Source organism: Oryctolagus cuniculus, chromosome 4 (assembly GCF_964237555.1).
Source record: "Oryctolagus cuniculus chromosome 4, mOryCun1.1, whole genome shotgun sequence".
In the NCBI taxonomy this organism is placed as follows: Eukaryota; Metazoa; Chordata; class Mammalia; order Lagomorpha; family Leporidae; genus Oryctolagus; species Oryctolagus cuniculus.
The window spans coordinates 77519754-77540733 of record NC_091435.1 but is presented as its reverse complement, the minus strand read 5'-3'; the positions used below and the strand labels follow the sequence as shown (position 1 = coordinate 77540733).

Below are 20980 nucleotides of genomic sequence, written 5' to 3'. Positions count from 1 at the left end.
AAAAGAGACAAAGAAGGGCACTGTGCAATGATTAAGAGGTAAACTCCACAGTAGAATGTGACTATAAAAAATCATAAATGACCTAATTACAGGGCACCTGGCTATTTAAAGAAGAACATTAGGGGTTGGTACTGTGGCGTAGAAGGTAAAGCTGCCACCTGAAGTGCCAGCATCCCATATGGGTGTTGGTTCAACCCAGCTGCTCCACTTCTGATCTAGCTCTCTGCTATGGCCTGGGAAAGCAGTGGAAGATGATCCAAGTCTTTGGGCCCCTGCACCTGCATGGGAGAAAAGGAGGAAGGCTTCTGGCTTCAGATCAGTGCAGCTCTGGTTGTTATGGTCAAACTGGAGAGTGAACCAGCAGATCTAAGACCTCTTTCTCTCCTCTCTCTCTCTCTCTCTCTCTCTCTCTGCCTCTTCTATCTCTGAGTAACTCTGCTACTTTCAAATCAATAAGTAAATTCTTTAAAAAAATGTTAATGGATCTTAAGAAAGACACAGACTCCATACAATAGTAATGGGGGACTTTAATGTCCCACTTTCAGCAATGGACAGATCAACCAGACAGAAAATTGACAAGGAAACAAAGTGACACTATACACCAAATAGACCTATCAGATATCTACAGAACTTTTCATCCTACAGTTGCAGCACATACATTCTCCTCACTAGTGCATGAAACTTTCTCAAGGATAGACCACATACTAGGCCATAAAACAAATCTCAGAAAATTTTAAAAAATCAAAATTATACCACGCTTCTCCTCTGACCACAATGGAATGAAGTTGGAAACAACTCAGGAATCTCTAGAACATATGCAAACACATGGGGACTGAACAACATGCTCTTGAATGAACAGTGGGTCTTATAAGAAATCAAAATAGAAAAAAAATTCTAGAAATGAAGATGACAATAGAACATATCAAAACTTATGGGATACAGCAAAAGCAGTGTTAAGAGGAAGGTTTATAGCAATAAGTGCCTATATCAAGAAATTGGAAATATCCCAAATGAATGAGCAATGGTTGCATCTCAAGGACTTAGAAAAACAACAGCAAACCCAACCCCAAATTAGTAGGAGGAAAGAAATAATTAAAATTAAAGAATAAACAAAATCAAAACAAAAACACAAAAGATCAGTGAAATGAGGAGCTGTTTTTTTTTAAAACATACACAAAATTGATGCATTATTTGCCAAACTAACAAAAAAAAAGACAAAGAAGACCCAAAGCTATAAATTTCAAAAATGAAAAGGACATGTAACAACAGATACCATACTAATAAAAAGAATCATCAGGAATTACTACAATGAGCTGTATGCCAACAAATTGTGATACCTAAGAGAAATGGATACATTCCTGGACACATACAATCTAACATGAAGACACAGAAAAACAAACAGAACAATAACCAAGATGAAAATTGAGTCAGTAATAAAGACCCTCCCAACAAATAAAAGCCCAGGATTGGATGGCTTCACTGCTGAATTCTACCAGACAATTAAAGAACTGATTCCAATTCTTTTCAAGCTATTCAAAACAACGGAAAGAGAGGGAATCCTTCCAAACTCTTTCTATGCAGACAGCATCACCTTAATTCCTAAACAAGAAAAAGATACAACAGATGAAGAGAACATAGATGCAAAAAAGACATTAAATACTAGCTAATTAAATCCAATAACACATCAGAGAGATCATTCACCCACACCAAGTAAGATTTATCCCTGGTATGCAAATATGGTTCAACATCTGCCAATCAATAAATGTGATACATGAAACTAGAAAACTGAAGAATAAACAACATATGATTATCTCAATAGATGTAGAGAGCATATTTTATAAAATATAACATCCTTTCATAATGAAAATCTTAAGTATATTGGATATAGAAGGAACATTCCTTAACACAACCAAGGCAGTTTATAAACTGGCAACCACCATCTTACTGAATGGGGAAAAGTTGGAAGCAGTCCCATTAAGATCTGGAACCAGACAAGGATGCCCACTCTCACCATTGCTATTCAATATAGTTCTGGAAGTTTTAGCCAGAGCCATTAGGCAAGAAAAAGAAATAAAAAATGATATGAATTGGAAAGGAGGAAATAAAATTGCTCCTATTTGCAGCTAAAATGATGTTAAATATAGGAGATCCAAAATACTCCACTAAGACTATTGGAATTCATGAAAGAGTTTGGTAAAGTGGCAGGAACTTTTTTAACATATGAAAATCAACAGTTTTTGTATACAGAGACAATGCCTTGGCTGAGAAAGAACTTATAAGATTCATCCAATTCACAATAGTTACAAAAACTTTAAATACCTTGGATAAATTTAACCATGAACATTAAATATCTCTACTATGAGAATTACAAAACATTAAAGAAAGAAATAGAAGACAGAAAAAATGGAAAAATCTTTCATATTCTTGAATTGGAAGAATCAACATCATCAAAATGTCCATACTAGCAAAAGCAATTTACAGATTCAATGTGATCCCAATCAAAATACTAATGACATTCTTCATGGATCTAGAAAAAAATGATGCCAAAATCATATGGAGAAACAATAGACCCTGAATAGCTAAAACAATCTTAAACAACAAAGACAAAGCAGGAGGCATCACAATACAAGCTTTAAGACATACTACCAGGCAGTTATAATTCAAAACAGCCTGATAGCCTGGTACTGGCACAAAAATAAAATTTTAGACCAATGGAAGAGAACAGAAACTCCAGAAATCAATCCAGGCATCTACAATCAACTTATCTTTGACAAAAGAGCTAAAGTCATTCCTGTAGCAAAGGGACAGTCTATCTAAAAAAAAAAAAAAATGGTGCTAGTAAAATTAGATCTCCACGTGGAAAACTGTGAAACTAGACCCATAAAAAATCTACTCAAAATAGATCAAACACCTAAATTTACAATCTGAAACCATCAAATTACTAGAGAACATTGGGGAAACTCTGATAGACATTGGCATAGGCAAAGACTTCTTGGAAAAGACCACAGAAACACAGGCAACCAAAGCAAAAATTCACAAATGGGATTACATCAAGCTGAAAAGCTGCTGCACTGCAAAAGAAACAGTCAGCAAAGTGAAGAGGCAACCAACAGAATGGGAAACAATATTTGCAAACTATGCCAACTCTTAAAGGGTTAATATCCAGAATCTATAAACAGCTCAAGAAATTCAGCATAAAAAAATATTAAGAATCCAGTTAAGAAATAGGCTAAGGGCTTGAACAGGCATTTTTCAAGAGAGAAAATTCAAATGGCCAACAGACAATTGTGAAAATGCTCAGCATCACTAGCCATCAGGCAAAAACAAATCAAAACCAAGGTGAGGTTTCTCATCTCACTCCAGTTAGAATGGCTCATAGATAGCAATCAACAAATGACAAATGCTGGTGAGGCTGTGGGGAAAATGGTAACCTCACCCACTGTTGGGAATGTCAACTGGTGCAGCCACTGTGGAAGATAGTTTGGAGATACCTCAGAAATTTGAATATAGACCTGCCATATTATCCAGCCATCCCATTCCTGGGAATTTACCCAATTTACCTAAAAGAAATCAGCATATGAAAGCGTTATCTGTACCCTCATGTTCATTGCAGCACAATTTACAATAGCCAAGATAAAGAATCAACCCAGATGTTGACTGGATAAAGAAATTATGGTATGAATTATACTATAGTACTATGGAGTACTACTCTGCTGTAAAAATTATGGTATGAATTCCACTATAGTACTATGGAGTACTACTCTGCTGTTAAAAAAAAAAATGAAATTCTGCCTTTTGCAACAAGACGGATGCAACTAGAAACCATTCGTGAAATAAGCCAGCCCCCAAAAAACTGATATCCTATGTTTTCCCTGATCCAAGGTAACAATAGAGTACCTGTAATATAATTTATTGGAGTGAAATAAACATTTTGAGATTTTATGACTATTTACAGCCCTTGTCTCTTTACTAGAGGAACAGTGGTTTTTTTTTTTTTTCCTTCTTCATACTATTTACTTAGTGTATTTCATACTTTTACTTAAGTGTAGGGTTAACAATATGATCACTAAATTTACTGAAAATGGATCTTTGTAAAAATTAACCTACTACGGCAAAGTACTAGTCCCTCCTCTACTTCTGATCTAGCTTCTTTCTAATTATTACCCTCAGAGGCAATAGGTGATGGGTCTTCTATGTCTCTTCTGCCTTCATCCTGGCCAGCCCTGGCTGTTGTAGGAATTTGGGAAGTGAAATAGTAAATGGAAGATTTGTATTCTCTATGTCTCTCTACTGCTCTGATTAATTAATTAATTAATTAAAAGTTTACAGAAGGGACTTGCATTGTGGTACAGCAGGTTAAGTCACCTTTTGTGACACAGACATCATATATCAGACTGCTAGTTCAAGTCCTAGCTGCTCTGCTTCTGATCCAGCTCAGTGATAATGTACCTGCAAAGGCAGAAGATGGTGGCCTGAGTTTGGGCCTTTGCCACCTATGTGGGAGATAAGGATGGAGTTCCTGGCTCCTGGCTTCAGTGTGCCTGACCCAGTCCTGGCTATTATGGGCATTTAGGGAGTTTACCAATTGTTGAAGACTTGTAATTTGGCCTCTCAAACAAATTAATAAATCTTAAAAAGTTCACTGAAAATGGTGTATTAAAAATTTAAGAAAATATTTATTATGCTGATACATATAACTATTTTTTCTTTTAACTGTTATTCCTTTATATAACATTTTTCTGTTTCATTCATATATATTTTATTAACTGCCAAATATCAGAGAAGACATGATATTTGACTTTTGGGGATTGGCTTATTTAACTAAGCATAATTGTTTCCAGTTACATCCATTTTTTTTGCAAAAAGACAAGATTTTATTCTTATGGCTGATTAGTATTCCATTAATATAAAGAAAAAGATTTCATGTATATCATAGGTACAATACTAAGATGTTAACCATTTTTCTTTTTCCAAGGTTTATTTATTTATTTGAAAGTCAGAGTTACATAGAGAGAGAAGAGGCAGAGAGAGAGAGAGAGGTCTTCTATCCGTTGGTTCACTCCTCAATTGGCCACAACGGCCAGAGCTGCACTGATCCGAAGCCGGGAGCCAGGAGCTTCTTCCAGGTCTCCCATGTGAGTGCATGGGCCCAAGGACTTAGCCATCTTCTACCACTTTCCCAGGCCATACCAGGCAGCTGGATTGGAAGTGGAGCAGCTGCATTTTGAACCAGCGCCCATATGGGATGCTGACACTTCAGGCCAGGGTTTTAACCCGCTGTGCCACTGCGCCGGCCCCAATCATTTTTCTTTCTCTCTCTATCCCCTCCTTCCATCTAACTCCTTCTTTCATTCCTTCCTTTTTTAATTTTTGCAAAAACATAACTTCAATCCACTCTTAATCATCTGTCTAAGCAGAATCTTTCAAAGTTTAGAATGGAAGATCCTAAAGTGCAGACTTGGTTATGTATTTAATTCTTTTATATGCATTAACAACAGGCATAAAACTTAGGCTTAATAAATACTGCAACTTGAAATATGCATAGACAAAAATTCTGTTATTATAGTTAGTGTACACAATGCTTATCTAAGTACTCATAAGAATTTAAAGAGTTAACACTTGCTAACTGCAATTTTTATAATGTTCATCACTGACATACCTACCAAACAAAATAAGTTATTATTAATGAGCAGTTAATACATGTATCATGTGAAACATTAAACAATAAACTTGTAAAAAAAGGCTATCTTTCTTGTCTATGTTTCTTACAGACATTCCCATATTCTCTCAAGTAAAAATGCATACCTGTTTCTGCAGGTTTTATATTCTACTTTAAGAATTGGTTTACAAGATTCAGATTTTCTTCCTTCTCTTTGACTCTTTCCTAAGGAAAAAAAATATTTTATTAAATCTAATTTGAATTTTACTCATCCATGTGAATCTAAAAAATGAGTAAGGAATATAAAGAAAAATTAATAATATAATTGTGTTTTTCATAATTGCAAATACATGTCTATACATCTTAAAATTCTTACTGAAGTTTTCAATGATTTCTAGAGTTCTAATAATTGGCTGCCATATTATCAATAGTTATTTGTAAAATTTTCCAATTCTTATTGTTTTATATTCTTCAAATATACATCTAGTTTCGTGTAATGTTATTTTTACTATTTGTTTGAAGATAACTATAGAATTGAAGACACACATACATAGATAATTATCTGCCATAATCCAATGTGTTACCACGAAGAAAATATACTAGGATCAATATTTTGTCTATAATAGCAGCAAATCCTTTCATATGTAGAAAGACTTGTCACTGAAACCAAATGATGGACAACCAAAATTATTCCATTTCCATCTAATTCATTTTAAGGAGAGTCTATTGGACAATGAACATAGATTATACATTTCACAATTTAAAAAATTATTATATATTATGTTTCATAAAATGAAGATTCTAATTTTTGGGGAGGAAGGTTATCCAGTTTAGATTCCTTATGATTTTGAATAAAGGATCAAAAAAAGGAGATGAAAGTTAATTTACTAATACACATAACCCACCTACCTTTCTAGTTACACTTTTGGTTTAGCTCCACGTAGCATTTTGATAAACTTGGCATGTTTTTTGAAATGCCTTTTTTCTTTATTTTCAGTAAGTATTCTAATTCACTATTATGTAACACCACAGTTGCTTATAGACACATGTACAAATTATGTATAGATGTGTTTATATGTATATGTTTAACTAGCTTCAGCATGGCATAGCCAAATCCAAATGAGATGTCAAGATATTTTATTCAATTTGTTTAACAGGCAAGGAATTAGCATCCAACAAACCAGTATTGGCTCCATGGCATACTTTCTGAAATTGCCTTTTTATGTTTTATCCTATTTTGAACAATGAAGTAACCATAATTTAAAACTAGTCATCATTCTTCATATTGTAAAAAGTATATAAATATCTGTACCACATATAAAATAGAATTGCTGAGGTTATACGTGACCATGTAAAACATGCACATGTCTTATAAAGAGACAAATTTCCTTCGGGGTTCTCTTTGAACAATTGTTTTCAGATGGAAGAAAAAATATCTAAAAATTACTGGCTTGGATAAATGAAGTGAAAATGGAAATAACTGAAGAAAGTGACATAGCCCGCAGAGAGACCTATACCACCTCAATTTGTTACATTTTTCATCAGAGATTCTCTAAATTGCTAAACCATTCACTAAATGAAGCTGAATGAAAGTATATTTAAAATTGCGTATATAAGGAGCCAAATATTATTTTCCATTTAGTACGCATCAGTGTCATTAACTTATTTTCTAAGAAAAATAATTATACAATCAAATAATTAGTCAATGTTTTAGCTAAATTTCCAACATCAGCAAGTTACTTTGGGGTGAAAGTTTTCAGGTTTTATTATATGTGCTGCCGCCTGTTGATTGAAAATGTCTTTGAATGTGATATTTTATAAAATAACATCATCTACAATTACACTTATTGCTATCCTTATAAATAATAACCAGGCTTCCATTGGCTTAGAATTCAAGCCAGCACCGCGGCTCACTTGGCTAATCCTCTGCCTGCGGCACTGACACTCCGGGTTCTAATCCTGGTTGAGGCGCCAGATTCTGTCCTGGATGCTCCTCTTCCAGTCCAGCTCTCTGCTGTGGCCTGGGAAGGCAGTGGAGGATGGCCCAAGTACTTGGGTCCCTGCACCTGCATGGGAGACCAGGAGGAAGTACTCGGCTCCTGGCTTCAGATAGGCACAGCGCCGGCCGTAGTGGCCGTTAGGGGAGTGAACCAACGGAAGGAAGACCTTTCTCTCTGTCTCTCTCTCACCGTCTATAACTCTCTCTCTGACTCTCTCACTCTCACTGTCTAACTCTGCCTGGCAAAAAATAAAAAAAAAAGAATTCAATAGTTCAATAAATTAAACAAATAAAAAGATTGTGAGATACTATAAGCCAATGAGTGATAGATGTGAAGAGTTGTGGAGGTCGGAATTAAAATTAGGACATTATGGATAGCCAATTTGATAAGATTGAAATTCATGGAGCGGTTTAGTGAAAATAATGTTCGTAAGGTACAAAAGGGACAGTTAGTGGCAATCTATGCAACTTATTTTCAATATAGAATGTGGAGAGTCTGGCCGGTACCGTGGCTCACTAGGATAATCCTCCACCTAGCGCTGGCACCCTGGGTTCTAGTTCTGGTTGGGTGCTGGATTCTGTACTGGTTGCTCCTCTTCCAGTCTAGCTCTCTGCTGTGGCCCGGGAAGGCAGTGGAGGGTGGCCCAAGTGCTTGGGCCCTGCACCCACATGGAAGACCAGGACGAAGCGCCTGGCTCCTGGCTTCAGATTGGTGCAACACTTCGGTAGCAGCGCACCAGCCATGGCAGCCATTTGGGGAGTGGGCCAATGGAGGGAAGACCTTTCTTTCTCTCTCTCTCTCTCATAGGATAGGTGCTGTGCCTACCCTATGTCTAACTCTGCCTGTCAAAAAAAAAAAAAAAAAAGAAAAGAAAGAAAAAAAAAGAATGTGGAGAGTCATCAGAAGCTTACAAGTTGAGGAGTGATGTATGTAAAGCAATGTTTCAAAAGTATTAATATGGTTTCTCTTAATAGAGCAACTTGAGGTGTAAGAAACTGAGATTGGAAAAACAAGTAACAGATTACTACAATGGTGCAGGGAGAACAGAAGAGATAAGATTGAAAGAAAATGGACAACTGCAAAGAAATTTGGACTACCATTAATTTTACAAACATATACATTAGCAGTAACAGAAGAAAGAGAAAAAAAAGCAGATAAATATTAAAATGTTGAAATAAGGGCTGAAAACTTCCTAAATCTGCTAAAAAAATATTGCCTATACATTTATGAAGCTCAATGAACTCAAATAGGATAAAAGCAAAGAGATCTACAGTAGTAAAATGCTAAAAGACAAAATGGAAATTTATAAAATAGTAAGAGAAAAATGATGATTGTGTAAAACCAAAAAAAGATTAAGTGTTAAATTTCAGAAACAATAGTAGGCATCAAGTTACTAGTGGAAAACAGGGAACATGCTGCAAGACAATGCATAAGCAAAGACTTCTTTGAAAAGACCCCAGAAGCACAGGCAATAAAAGCAAAAATAGACAAATAAAATTATATTAAGGCAAAAAGCTTCTGCACAGCAAAAGAAACCTCATTAAAGTAAAGATACAACTGAAAGAGTGGAAGAAAATAATTGCAAACTATTCATCTGATAAAGGATTAATATCCAGAATCTATGAAGAGCTTAAGAAACTTAACATCAACAAAACAAGCAATCCAGTTAAGAAATGGGCAAAAGACATGAACAGGAATTTTCCAAAGGATGAAATACAAATAGCCAAGAGACAGATCAAAAAATGTTTAGGATAAAATGCTGGCGAGGATGTGGAGAAAAAGGTACCCTAATGCACTATTTGTGTGAATATGAACTGGTATAATCATTATGGAAGACAGTATGGAGATTTGTCAAAAATTTAAAAATACACTATGATATGATGGTTCATACAGTTCATATGATTCATACACTCCTGGGAATATATCCAAAAGAAAAAAAAATCAGCACAGGATACAGTTACTTAAACCACCATGTTTATAGCAGCTCAATTCACAATGTCCAAGATACAGAAATAACTCAGATGTCCATTAACTGATGACTGGATAAAAAAAATGTGGGATATATACATGACGTAATACTACTCAATCATTAAAAAGAATGAATAATAATGAAAGAGAGGATGAAAATGCTGTCTTTTGCAATATAATGGATGCAGGTTGAGCCCATTATACTTAATGAAATAACCCAGACCCCAAAAGATGAATATCACAAGATTTTTCTGCTTCATGGTAACACATAGAACACAAAAATTAATATATATGAGTGATACTGACATCTTAGGATCTGATTATTGTTTATAACCCTTGTATATATTCCTGCTGAACAGTAGCCTTTCTAATTTTTACTTGATGAACTCCTTATTTAATGGATCATTAAATTTGTGATTATAAAGTAAATTATAAATATTATCACAAAAGTTAAAAAGAAAGAAAGAAAATAAGGATGACTATAGGAAGGAGGAAGGCAGGTAAGTATTATATTCATAGAACTGTATCTATGAATTACTTGAAATCTATTATCTTTATATTAATAAACATTAATAAATAAAAGGTAAAAGAACAAAGGTCAAAAGGCACTGGGATATCATATTCAAACTACAAAAAGAAAAAAAAAACATGTAAACCTTGTTAATCAAGAATAGTACATTGAACAAAATTAGCTTTCAAAAATGAAGGTGAAATAGGGGTCTGGCATTGTGTCATAGTGAGTAACACTGCCCCCCTGTGATGCTAGCATACCATATGGGACACAGTTCATGAACCGGCTGCTCCACTTCTGATCTAACTCCTTGCTAATGGCCTGGGAAAAGCAGTGAAGGACGGCCCAAGTGCTTAGGTCTCTGTCACCCATGTGGAAGAAATGGCCTAAGTTCTTGGGCTCACGGCTTTGGCTTGGTCCAGCACTGGCTGCTGCAGCCATCTGGGTAGTAAACCAACAGATGGAAGATCTCTTTCTGTTGGTCACTCTCTGAGCATCTCTCTCTTTCTGTGTAACTCTGACTTTCAAATAAGCAAATAAATCTTTAATAAAAAAGATGAAGTAATTTCTAAATATACAAAAACTGATAGCATTTGTGCTAACAGTACTGTCACAATATAGCACTAGAGAGAACTAAGTGACTACAAAAAAATTACAATTACACATTTCTTCTCTAATCTTAATTTATTTTAAAAGCAAATTTATAAAATATATAATTGCAATTGACATCTATAATATATTTGCTCAATAACAACACAAAGGATGTACATAGGAGCAAAGTTGCATTGGAGCAAAGGTAAATAAACTGGTAATTTGAATCCATCAAAAACAAATTAAGAGACCCATGTGGGATAAGAAAATGATTAATATAACAAATTCTGTATTATTTCATGCTCTACCTTCTAGTCAACTTTTCAAAAGACATACAATTTTACATAGTAATAATAATAATAATAATGTATTGTTGGGTTTATAATAGATGTTGGGTAGTACAATAGATGTAACATACACAATAATGATAGGGGAAAAGTTAGAAATGGAGAATAGAGTTATGTAGTAGTAATGTAGTATGTAGTTATGTAGCAGTTTATATGTCACATAAAATTCAGATAGTATGAATTGGAAGTAGATTCTAACAAATTAGGATGTACAAGGTAATGACAAAGCATTTATGAAGAAAGTAACACACAAAGAGTGAACAAATCATTAAAGGAACTAAAATTCCACATCAGAAAATATTTACTTAATGTCCCAAAAAGTACTTAAGGGAGGACTGCATGAATTAAAAAGAAACTCATGAAACATATAGAAAATGATACAAATAGAAACATGCAGACATTAAATATCCAACAATTCCAACAATAACATCAAATGTGAATGTATTAAACTATCCAATCAATGGAAAAAGATTGTCTGAAAGGAACAAAACAAATAATAATTTAACTACATGTATTCCACAGGAGACATGATTTATTTAAGATACAAATAGGCTGAATGTAAAATTATGAAAAAAGAAATATCATGTAAATGGCAACCACACAAAAGCTTTAGCAGTTATACTAGCATCTGTCTATATAACAAATGAAAAGAAAGACGAAATGAAAAACACTTTGAGAAAAATAAAATGAAGATACAACATACCAAAACTTCTTGGATGCAGCTTAAGCAGTACTGAGAGGAAAATTTATAGCTATAAGAAAAAAAGATTTCAAATCAATAACCTAAGAATTCATATCAAGACAACAAAAAATGAAAATCAAACTAAACCTAAAGGAACAAGAAGGAAATAATCAAGATTAAAGAAGAAATTGAAGAATTAAAAAAATAAAACCACCATAAAAACACTAAGGTTGATTCTTTGAAAATAAAGATACCCTGCATTAACATAATGGAAGAATTAGTAATATAAAAATGTCCATGCTATTCTACAGATTCAGTGATATCATTACTACAATCCAAATGGAGAACCATAGAGATGATATAGGAAAAGCAATCCCAAAAGTCATATGGAACCACAAAGACACTAAACAACAAAAATAACCTTGAGTAAGAGCAACAAACTGTGGTCATTAAACCTGCTGATTTCAAAATATATTACAAAGGTATATTCATCAAGATACTATAGTGTTAGCATAAAAGCAGACATAGACCAATGGATGGAATAAAGAGCACAGAAACACATCTATGCATCTATGGTCAACCAATATCTGACAAGTATACCCAGAACACACAACTGGGAGGGATAGTCTTTTCAATAAATGGTATTGGAAAAATGGAATATTATGAAGGCAATTCAAAAATTCCATGTTATAAAAAAACTATGCATGTATTTCAAATTTTTTTGCAACAAAATAAATTTATACTTTAATTCAAATATTCCACAAACATTTTGAGGTACCCTCCTATTTGAAGAATGAAATCAGATCCATATATCACAGCACAAGCAAAAAATCAACTTAAAATAGACTAACCCTTTAAATGAAAGACATGAAACTATAAAACTACAAGAAGAAAACAACAGGAAAAGTTTCTAGATATTGGTCTGGACAATGTTCTTTTGTTTATGACAAAGCATAGAAAATAAAAGAAAAAAATAGACAAGTAGGATTGCATCAATCTAAAAAGGTCCTACACAGCAAAGGAAACAATCATTGGTATAAAAAGGCAACCTATGGAATGAAAGAAAATATTTTCAAAATTTATATCTGATCAGGAGTTCATATCCAGAATATATAAGGCACTCAAATAACTAATAGCAAAAGGCAAACAATCCAGTTTAAAAATGGGTCAAAGACCTCAATAGCATTTCTCAAAGATGATTTACAAAGAAATAAAAGGTATATGAAAAGGTATTCAACATCATAAATCCTGAGGGAAATGGAAATCAAAATCACCATGAGCTATTGCCTCATCTGTTAATGGTGGTGACCAAAAGAATAAAAGATAGCAGATGTTGTTGAGTATATAAAGAAAAGGAAATCTTTTTTTAAAGGTGTTATACAACCTCTTAAAAATTTATTTATATAAAGGTAATAGACTTCATGTATTTATTTTAATTTTTAATTAGTTTTTAACAGATTCAATGTGCTTTGTAGATACAATTCTAAGAACCTAATGATATTCCCTCATCTCTCCTTCCCAGTTGTAAGAACATAATGAAACTTGCTACCCTTCCTCGATCCTTCCCTCCTCCATCCTTTCTTACTTTTCTATTAATTATTTGATGATATACTTACAATTTACTTTACAATCATAAGCATAATCCTTCACTAAATAAAGAATTCAAGTAATAAGTAGAATGATTACTTCTTCTCTAGGCAAGGGCTACAAGCAATAATCAAATCCCAAGATATCAATTTCATTCATATACATTACTTTTTTGTATTCTATATATTAGTTATCACAACCCACAGAGAACATATGATATTTATCTTTTTGGGACTGGCTTATTTCACTAAGCATAATGGTCTCCAATTGTATCAATTTTGTTGCAAAAAAAAAAAAAGGATTTCACTTTTTATGGTTAATATTCCATTGTGTGTGTGTGTGTGTGTGTGTGTGTGTATACACACACTGTCTTTATCCTGTCATCAGTTGATGGACATCTGGGTTGATTCCATAGGTAAGCTATTGTGAATTAGACTGCTATAAACCTGGGGATACAGGTACCTTTTTTATATGCTGATTTCATTTCCTTTGGGTAAATATCCAGGAGTGGGATAGCTTGGTTGTATGAGAGATGTATATTCAGATTTCTGAGAAATCTTCATAACACTTGTACTAATTTACACTCACATCAACAGTGTTTTAGGGTACCTTTTTTCCAAATATTCACCAGCATGTTAGTTTTTGAATTCAGATGATAGCTATCATAACTGGAAGAGAAATCTCATTGTGGTTTTTATTTATATTTCCCTGATGATTAGTGATCCTGAGAATATTTTCATGTATCTATTGGCCATTTCTATTTCATCCTTTGAAAAATGCCTATTTATATCCTTAACACATTTCCTAACTGGAATGTTTGTTTTGTTATTGTTAACTTCTTGAACTCATTCTATATGCTGGCTTAATTCTTTAACTGATGTATACTGCAAATATTTTCTCCCATTCTGCTTGCCCCTTTGTGTTATTGAGTGTATCTTATGCTGTGCAGAAGCTTTTTAGCTTGATGTAATCCCATTTGTTTATTTTAGCTTTTATTGCCTGTCTTTCTGAAGTCTTATCCAAGAACTCTTTGCCTAGGCCAATGTCTTCCACTGTTTACCTGATTTTTTTTTTCTAGTAATTTGATGGTATGAGGTTGTAGATTTAGATCCTTAGGTAGTGTGAGTGGATTTTTGTACAGGTATAAGGTAAGGCTCCTGCTTCATACTTTTGCATGGGGAGATGCAATTTGCCCAACACCATTTGTTGAAGAGACTATCATTTTTCCTGGGAGTGATTTTAGCTCATTTGTTCAAGATTGGTTAGTTGTAGATGCATGGATTGATTTATGGTGTTTGTAATCTGTCCCATCAATAAAGCTAGAAGAAATAGTTTTCTGAGGAGGTCAATGAAGTTGACTAAAGTTTAGCTAGGCTGACCAAAAAAAAAAACCATAAAACTTAAAAGTTATGAGTGCTAAAGTCAAGAGTATAAGAGACATCATTATCTATATCCTAGAATCAGAAATAACATGAATAACAATGTATCAACAAATTAGATAACCTAGGTAAAATGGATAAATTCCTAGATAATTACAAGCTATCAAGGCTGACAAGAAAAAATAAAAAAAAGGACCAAGTAATAAAATCAGTTGGTAATTTGAAAAAAAATACCACAAATAACAGTGCAGGGCCAGATGACTTCAATGCTAAATTCTTCCAAACATTTGAAGAATTAAGACCATCTTTTCACAAAATCTCCAAAATATAAAGGAAGCACTTCCCAAGTCATTCTAAAATACATGATTATTTCAAAAACATAGACAAAAGCATTTGACAAAGTCTAAAACCCTTTTATGACCCCAAAAATCACCTTAATAAGCAAAGAAGGAAACTTCATCATCCTATTTAAGATCAATGAAAAATAGTGTTCTCATGCTGAATAGTGAAAAGTAAAGCTTTTCCTGCAAATCCAAGAAAAAAAGGATGTATGCTCTAACCACATAAATCAAACACTGAACTTGAATTCTGATCTAGGGCAATCATACACACACATACACACACAAAACCAACAAGGAAATTACATTCAGCCCATAAAGAAGTAAAACTTTCTTTATTTGCAGATGATCTAGATCTAAGCATGCAAAAATCCCTAATGAACTTATTTATAGATAATAATACCAGTAAATTTACAGAGTTCAAAATCAACATAACAAAATCAATGCTATTTATAATAAAAAGTAGTAATAAAAAGTCAGGAAGGGAATTAAGAAAATATTCTATGCGTCATAGTTTCAAAAAGGGGAGGGAAGAGAGGGAAGGAGAGGGAAGGGAAGGTGAGAGGAGGTAGGGAAGGGGAGGGGAGGGGAGAGAAGGGAAATCTTCCATCTGCTGATTCACTTCCCAAATGGCTACAATGCCTAGGGGTGCGGCTGGGCCAGGCTGAAGCCAGTAGCCTGGAACTCCATCCAGATTTCTCATGTAGGTGACAGGAGGCCAAGTACTTGGGCATCTTCTGCTGCTTTCTCAGGCTGCAATGATCAGGGATGGTCCAGGGTCAAGCCAGGAGCTTCCTCTGCTCTCTCATGTAGATATAGGGGCCCATGCACTGGGCCATTTTCCTCTGCTTTCCCAGGTACATTCAGCAGGGATCTGGAAGCTGGGAATTGAACTGATACCCATATCGGATGCCAATATTGAATGTAGCAGCTTAACCCATTAAGCCACAATGCCGGCCTTCATTCATTTTTTTTTTTTAATGACTGAGTAATACTCTATCATGTATATATGCCACCTTTCTTTACCTAGTCTTCAACTGAGGGTCATATAGATTGGTTCCACATTTCTGCTACTGAGAATTGAGCTGCAACAAAAATGAGAGTGACGTTATCTCTTTCACATACTGCCTTCATTACCTTTGGGAAATTCCCAGAAGTGTTTCAGCTAGGTCATATGATATATTCATTTTTAGATATTTTGAGAAATCACCATACTTATTTCCACAATGGTTGTACTAATTTGCATTCCCAATAAGAAAGTATTAGGGTGTTCTTTTCTCCATATCCTCATCAGCATTTATTATGTTTTGACTTCTGAATAATAGACATTTTTTTCAAAGTCTTCTGGTTTATTCACAAAAAATACAGAAATACTCATGATTCTGAACAAATTTCTGATTACCACACATGGCCGATTTCCTTCCTTCACTTCTTTTTTGTTTGTTTTTTTTTTTCCAATATTTTTATTATTATAAAGAGAACAGATTATGGAGAGGGAACAACAATGGCCATTTTAATTGGAGTGAGATGTTACTTCATTGTGGCTTTTATCTGTATTTCCATAGTGATCCTAACATGTTTTCATGTGTTTGCTAACCATTTATATTTCTTCTTTTGAAAAATGTCTATTCTGATTCCCTTTTCATTCCTTAACTAGATTGTTTGATTTGTTGCTGTTAAATATCAAAAGAACATACAAGAAGATCAGAATACAATGTCTATCTGGAGGTATAGCCAAAGTAGCCTACCAAATCAACAACTGAAGACAAACCTTCAGGAAAAGCCTTTTACTATGAAAGCTGACAACACATGGAACAAGTGTTGTGGCCCAGGGGCTTAAGCCACTGCTTGGGACACCAGTATCCCTTATTTGAGTTCAGAGTCCTAGTTTTGAGGTTTTGATTCCTGGATGCTCTGCTTCTAATTCAGCCTCCTATGAATGTGCATGGGAGAGCAGTGGATGATGGCCCAGAAACTTGGTCCTTGCCACCTACATGGGAGACTTCAGCTTGGCTCTGACCCAGTTTCTGTTATCATTTAGGGAGCGAACTGACAAATGGTAGCTATCTCCCTGTCTCTGTCACTCTGCCTTTCAAATGAATAAATAAATCAATCTTTAAAAAAAGCAATAGACAACTGATGTACCACATATACATGTATCAACATAGGAACACATGAAGCAAGAAAAAACAAAGCTCTATATACCTTCAAATGAACACAATAATGCATTTGCAACGGTCTCCAATTAAAAACAGATTGAGAAAATGTCTTACAAAGATTTCAAAAGTGACAGTAATGAAAATCAAAGAGACAGAAAATACAGACAGCTGAATGAAATCTGTAAAAAATGCACTGTATGAAAAATTCAGCAGAGATAGAGATCTTGAGAAACAACCAAAGAGAAATCTTGGAAATGAAGAATTTAACAAGTCAAATAAAAAATACAATTGAAAACTTTAAGAACAGGCTAGATTTCAAGCAGAATAAAGGCTATCTGAACTTGAAAATAGATCTTTTAAAATATCACAGAAGAAAGAAAGAATGAAGAATCTCTGAGACCTGTCAGGGCCCTATTAAATAAACAAAGATTAGAAATTTAAGAATCCCTGAAGGAGAAGTGAGAAATACTAGCACAGAAAATCTATGTAGTGGAATAATAATTGAAAACATTCTAATCTGGAAGAAATATGGACATTCAATTACAAGAGACTTGTCAGAACTGGAAGAGCATCAAGAAGAAAAGACCTTCACCACAACGCATTATAGACAAACTCAAAAGTACAACATAAAGATATCATTCTAAAATGTTTAAGAGAAAAGTGTTATTGCTCTCTGCTATGGCCTCGAAGCAGCAGCAGATGGCCCAAGTCCTTGGGCCCCTGCAACCATGCGGAAGACCCAGAGGAGGAGCTGGCTCCTGGTTTCGGATCAGCACAGCTCTGGCCATTGTAGCCATCTGGTGAGTGAACTAGCAGATGGAGGACATCTCTCTATATATATACGTTTGTCTCTCTGTAATTTTGCCTTTCAAATAAATAAATAAATCTTTAAAAAATAAAATAACAAGCACCAATTCTTTTTAAATGATACCAAAAAATTCAAAGTGTGGTAATCCTATCAAATTTGTTCTATGAGGCCAGCATTACCTCGATACAAAAACCACACAAAGATACAAAAAATGAAACCTGTAGACCAATATCCCTGATGAATGCAGATGTAAAAATTTTCAACAAAATACTAATAAATTGAATCCAACATCTCACCATAAAGATTATTCAATATAAGGTGAGCTTTAAACCAGTAATGAATGACTAATTCAACATATACAAATCAAACAAATCACGCTGACAGGATGAATAATAAAAGTCATATAATCACCTACTAGACACAGAAAAAGCATTTGATAAAATTCAATATCGAATCAAGATTAAAACTCCAAAGAAATTATGCATAGTATGTTTATATCTCAACACAACAAAGACTATATATGACAAACCTGTGGCAAACACCAGGACATCAGAATGAGTGGGAAGAAATTTAAAGCAATTCCTCTAAGATCTGAAGTTAGACAAGGATAGTCACTTAACTCTCTTATTCAATACTGAATTGCAAGTCCTTATCAGAAATAAAAGGTATAGAAATAAGAAAGGAAGGAATCATGTCATCTCCATTTGCAAATGATGTTATTCTACATATAGAAAACCTAAAGACTCTAATGAATTACTACTGGATATAATAAATGTATTCATAGATGTTGCAGATTATAAAAATCAAAAAACAGCCGGCGCCGCGGCTCACTAGGCTAATCCTCCGCCTAGCGGCGCCGGCACACCGGGTTCTAGTCCCGGTTGGGGCGCCGGATTCTGTCCCGGTTGCCCCTCTTCCAGGCCAGCTCTCTGCTGTGGCCAGGGAGTGCAGTGGAGGATGGCCCAGGTGCTTGGGCCCTGCACCCCATGGGAGACCAGGAAAAGCACCTGGCTCCTGGCTCCTGCCATCGGATCGGCGCGGTGCGCCAGCCGCAGCGCACCAGCCGCAGCGGCCATTGGAGGGTGAACCAACGGCAAAGGAAGACCTTTCTCTCTGTCTCTCTCTCTCACTGTCCACTCTGCCTGTCAAAAAAAAAAAAATCAAAAAACAAAAAAACAGTAGTATTTTATACACCAATAATGAACTTGTTGAACAAGAAACCAAAAAAGCACCCCATTTATAATAGATACAAAAAATAAAAAAAAATCCCTAGTAATAAATGTAACCTATGATGTGATTGATCCCTAGGAAAACTATAACACATTGAAAAAACTGAAGAAGACACGAAGCAAAATGGAAAATTTCAGTCCTCATTGAAATACCAGTAACATTCTACGCAGAACTAAAGAAAAAATCCTTAAATTCATATGGCAGCACAAAAGTCCCCAAATAGTGAAAAATAAACTTGAGAAAAAAGAACAATACTGCAGATATAACAATACCAGCTTTTAAGGCACATTCCAGAGTTATTGTAACCAAAATAGCATGTTACTCACACAAAAACATGCAGATCACTGGAACACAACAAAAACATCAGAAGCAGAAAACAAAACAAAACAAAACAAAAAAAAACACTGGTTCTTGAAAAAAGTGCCAGAATCACAGTTTCCTGTTGTACCAGTTGTTTCGTTTCATTTTGATTCCTCCTTAATATTTCATTTTCACGAGAGAGATTTTCTATCTTGTCCATTAAGGATTTCTGTAGTTCAAGAATTTGTTTTTGAGAACTTCTTAATGTTCTTATCAATTTTTAGAGATCTGCTTCTTGCATTTCTTCTAACTCATCATCTTCATAATCTTGAATTGAGGTGTCTTTTTCATTTGGGGGCGTCATGGTGACTTCCTTGTTTTTATTACCTTGGTTTTTGCGTTTGTTATTTGGCATATTGGAGATATTTGGTTTCTTCACTGTGTTGCTTTTTCTTGTTATACTAAGACTCTAGATTAAGTGGACTGTCTGTTTTTGATGGAGCCTTAGAAGCTTGAGATGGGTGTGGCCTGAGAGCTCTGTTTGCTGTGCCAAAGGTGACACTCCCAGGTTAGGCGTGGTAGATCTCTCTCTCTCTCTCTCTCTTTCTTTTTTTGATTCAAAAGGGAAGTAATTCCACACAGCTGAATGAAGTTGGAGGTAGTTAGCAGGCAAATGATATACCCACAGGAGCCAGAGATGGGGAGCTCTTTCCCAAGGACCACACAGGGAATCTGTTCTGCCCTCAGGGTGGGCTCAGATTCTCCTTCAGTCTCCCACTGGGTTGCCAAAGTTACGGAATTGTAGCGTCTCTGGAGAGTACTCACGTGAATTCGGTGAGTTCTCTCCCCCACCGTCTCTTTTTTCACAGTCTCAGTTCAGTAGCACCACAAATTTACTAGGTCCTAATCTCCTGTTAATTCGCCCCACCCAGAGTCAGGTTTTTCTGCTAGGCTCAGGGCCGGTGCAGACCTGAGGTCACTCTGCTTATGACGTATGTCCAAGATGGCGCCTGCTCTTTGTCTTGCTCGCCCTTGAGAGGTGAGCGGAGAGAGAGAAACCCGTGTCCGTACCAGTCACCATTTTTTTTTCTCTCTCTCTCTCTTCCAGTTAGCCTGGTGAACTCCCCCCGCCCCCCCGGAGGTCGTTCCCTCTAGTCTCCTCTCTCCTCTTGCCTGCCGGTGTCTCGGGCTATTGAGGTTCGGCTCACCTCGCGTTCCAGCGCTGGTGTGTTCAGTCTGCCGCTGGTGTCCCGAACTGTGGGCTCCCACGCTCTCCACGCATAATGAAGTGAAGAATTCAATAGATCAAATGAAAAACACAATAGAGAGCCTTACGAACAGAATGGGTGAAGCAGAAGAGAGAAATTCGGACTTAGAAGACAGAGAACCGGAAAGGATACAGTCAAACCAAAGAAAAGAAG

General features: G+C 35.3%; 1 protein-coding gene across 14 annotated transcripts in view; it reads right to left on the bottom strand.

The window, feature by feature from the left end:
• Nucleotides 1-20980, bottom strand: part of STXBP5L (syntaxin binding protein 5L) — a 426109-nt gene that overhangs the window by 212795 nt on the left and 192334 nt on the right. For all 14 annotated transcript variants that reach the window (XM_051859274.2, XM_051859272.2, XM_051859275.2 and 11 more), the window contains one exon: nucleotides 5806-5884. In XM_051859274.2, the coding sequence (XP_051715234.1) occupies nucleotides 5806-5884 (79 nt within the window). The remainder of the gene's footprint in view (nucleotides 1-5805; nucleotides 5885-20980) is intronic.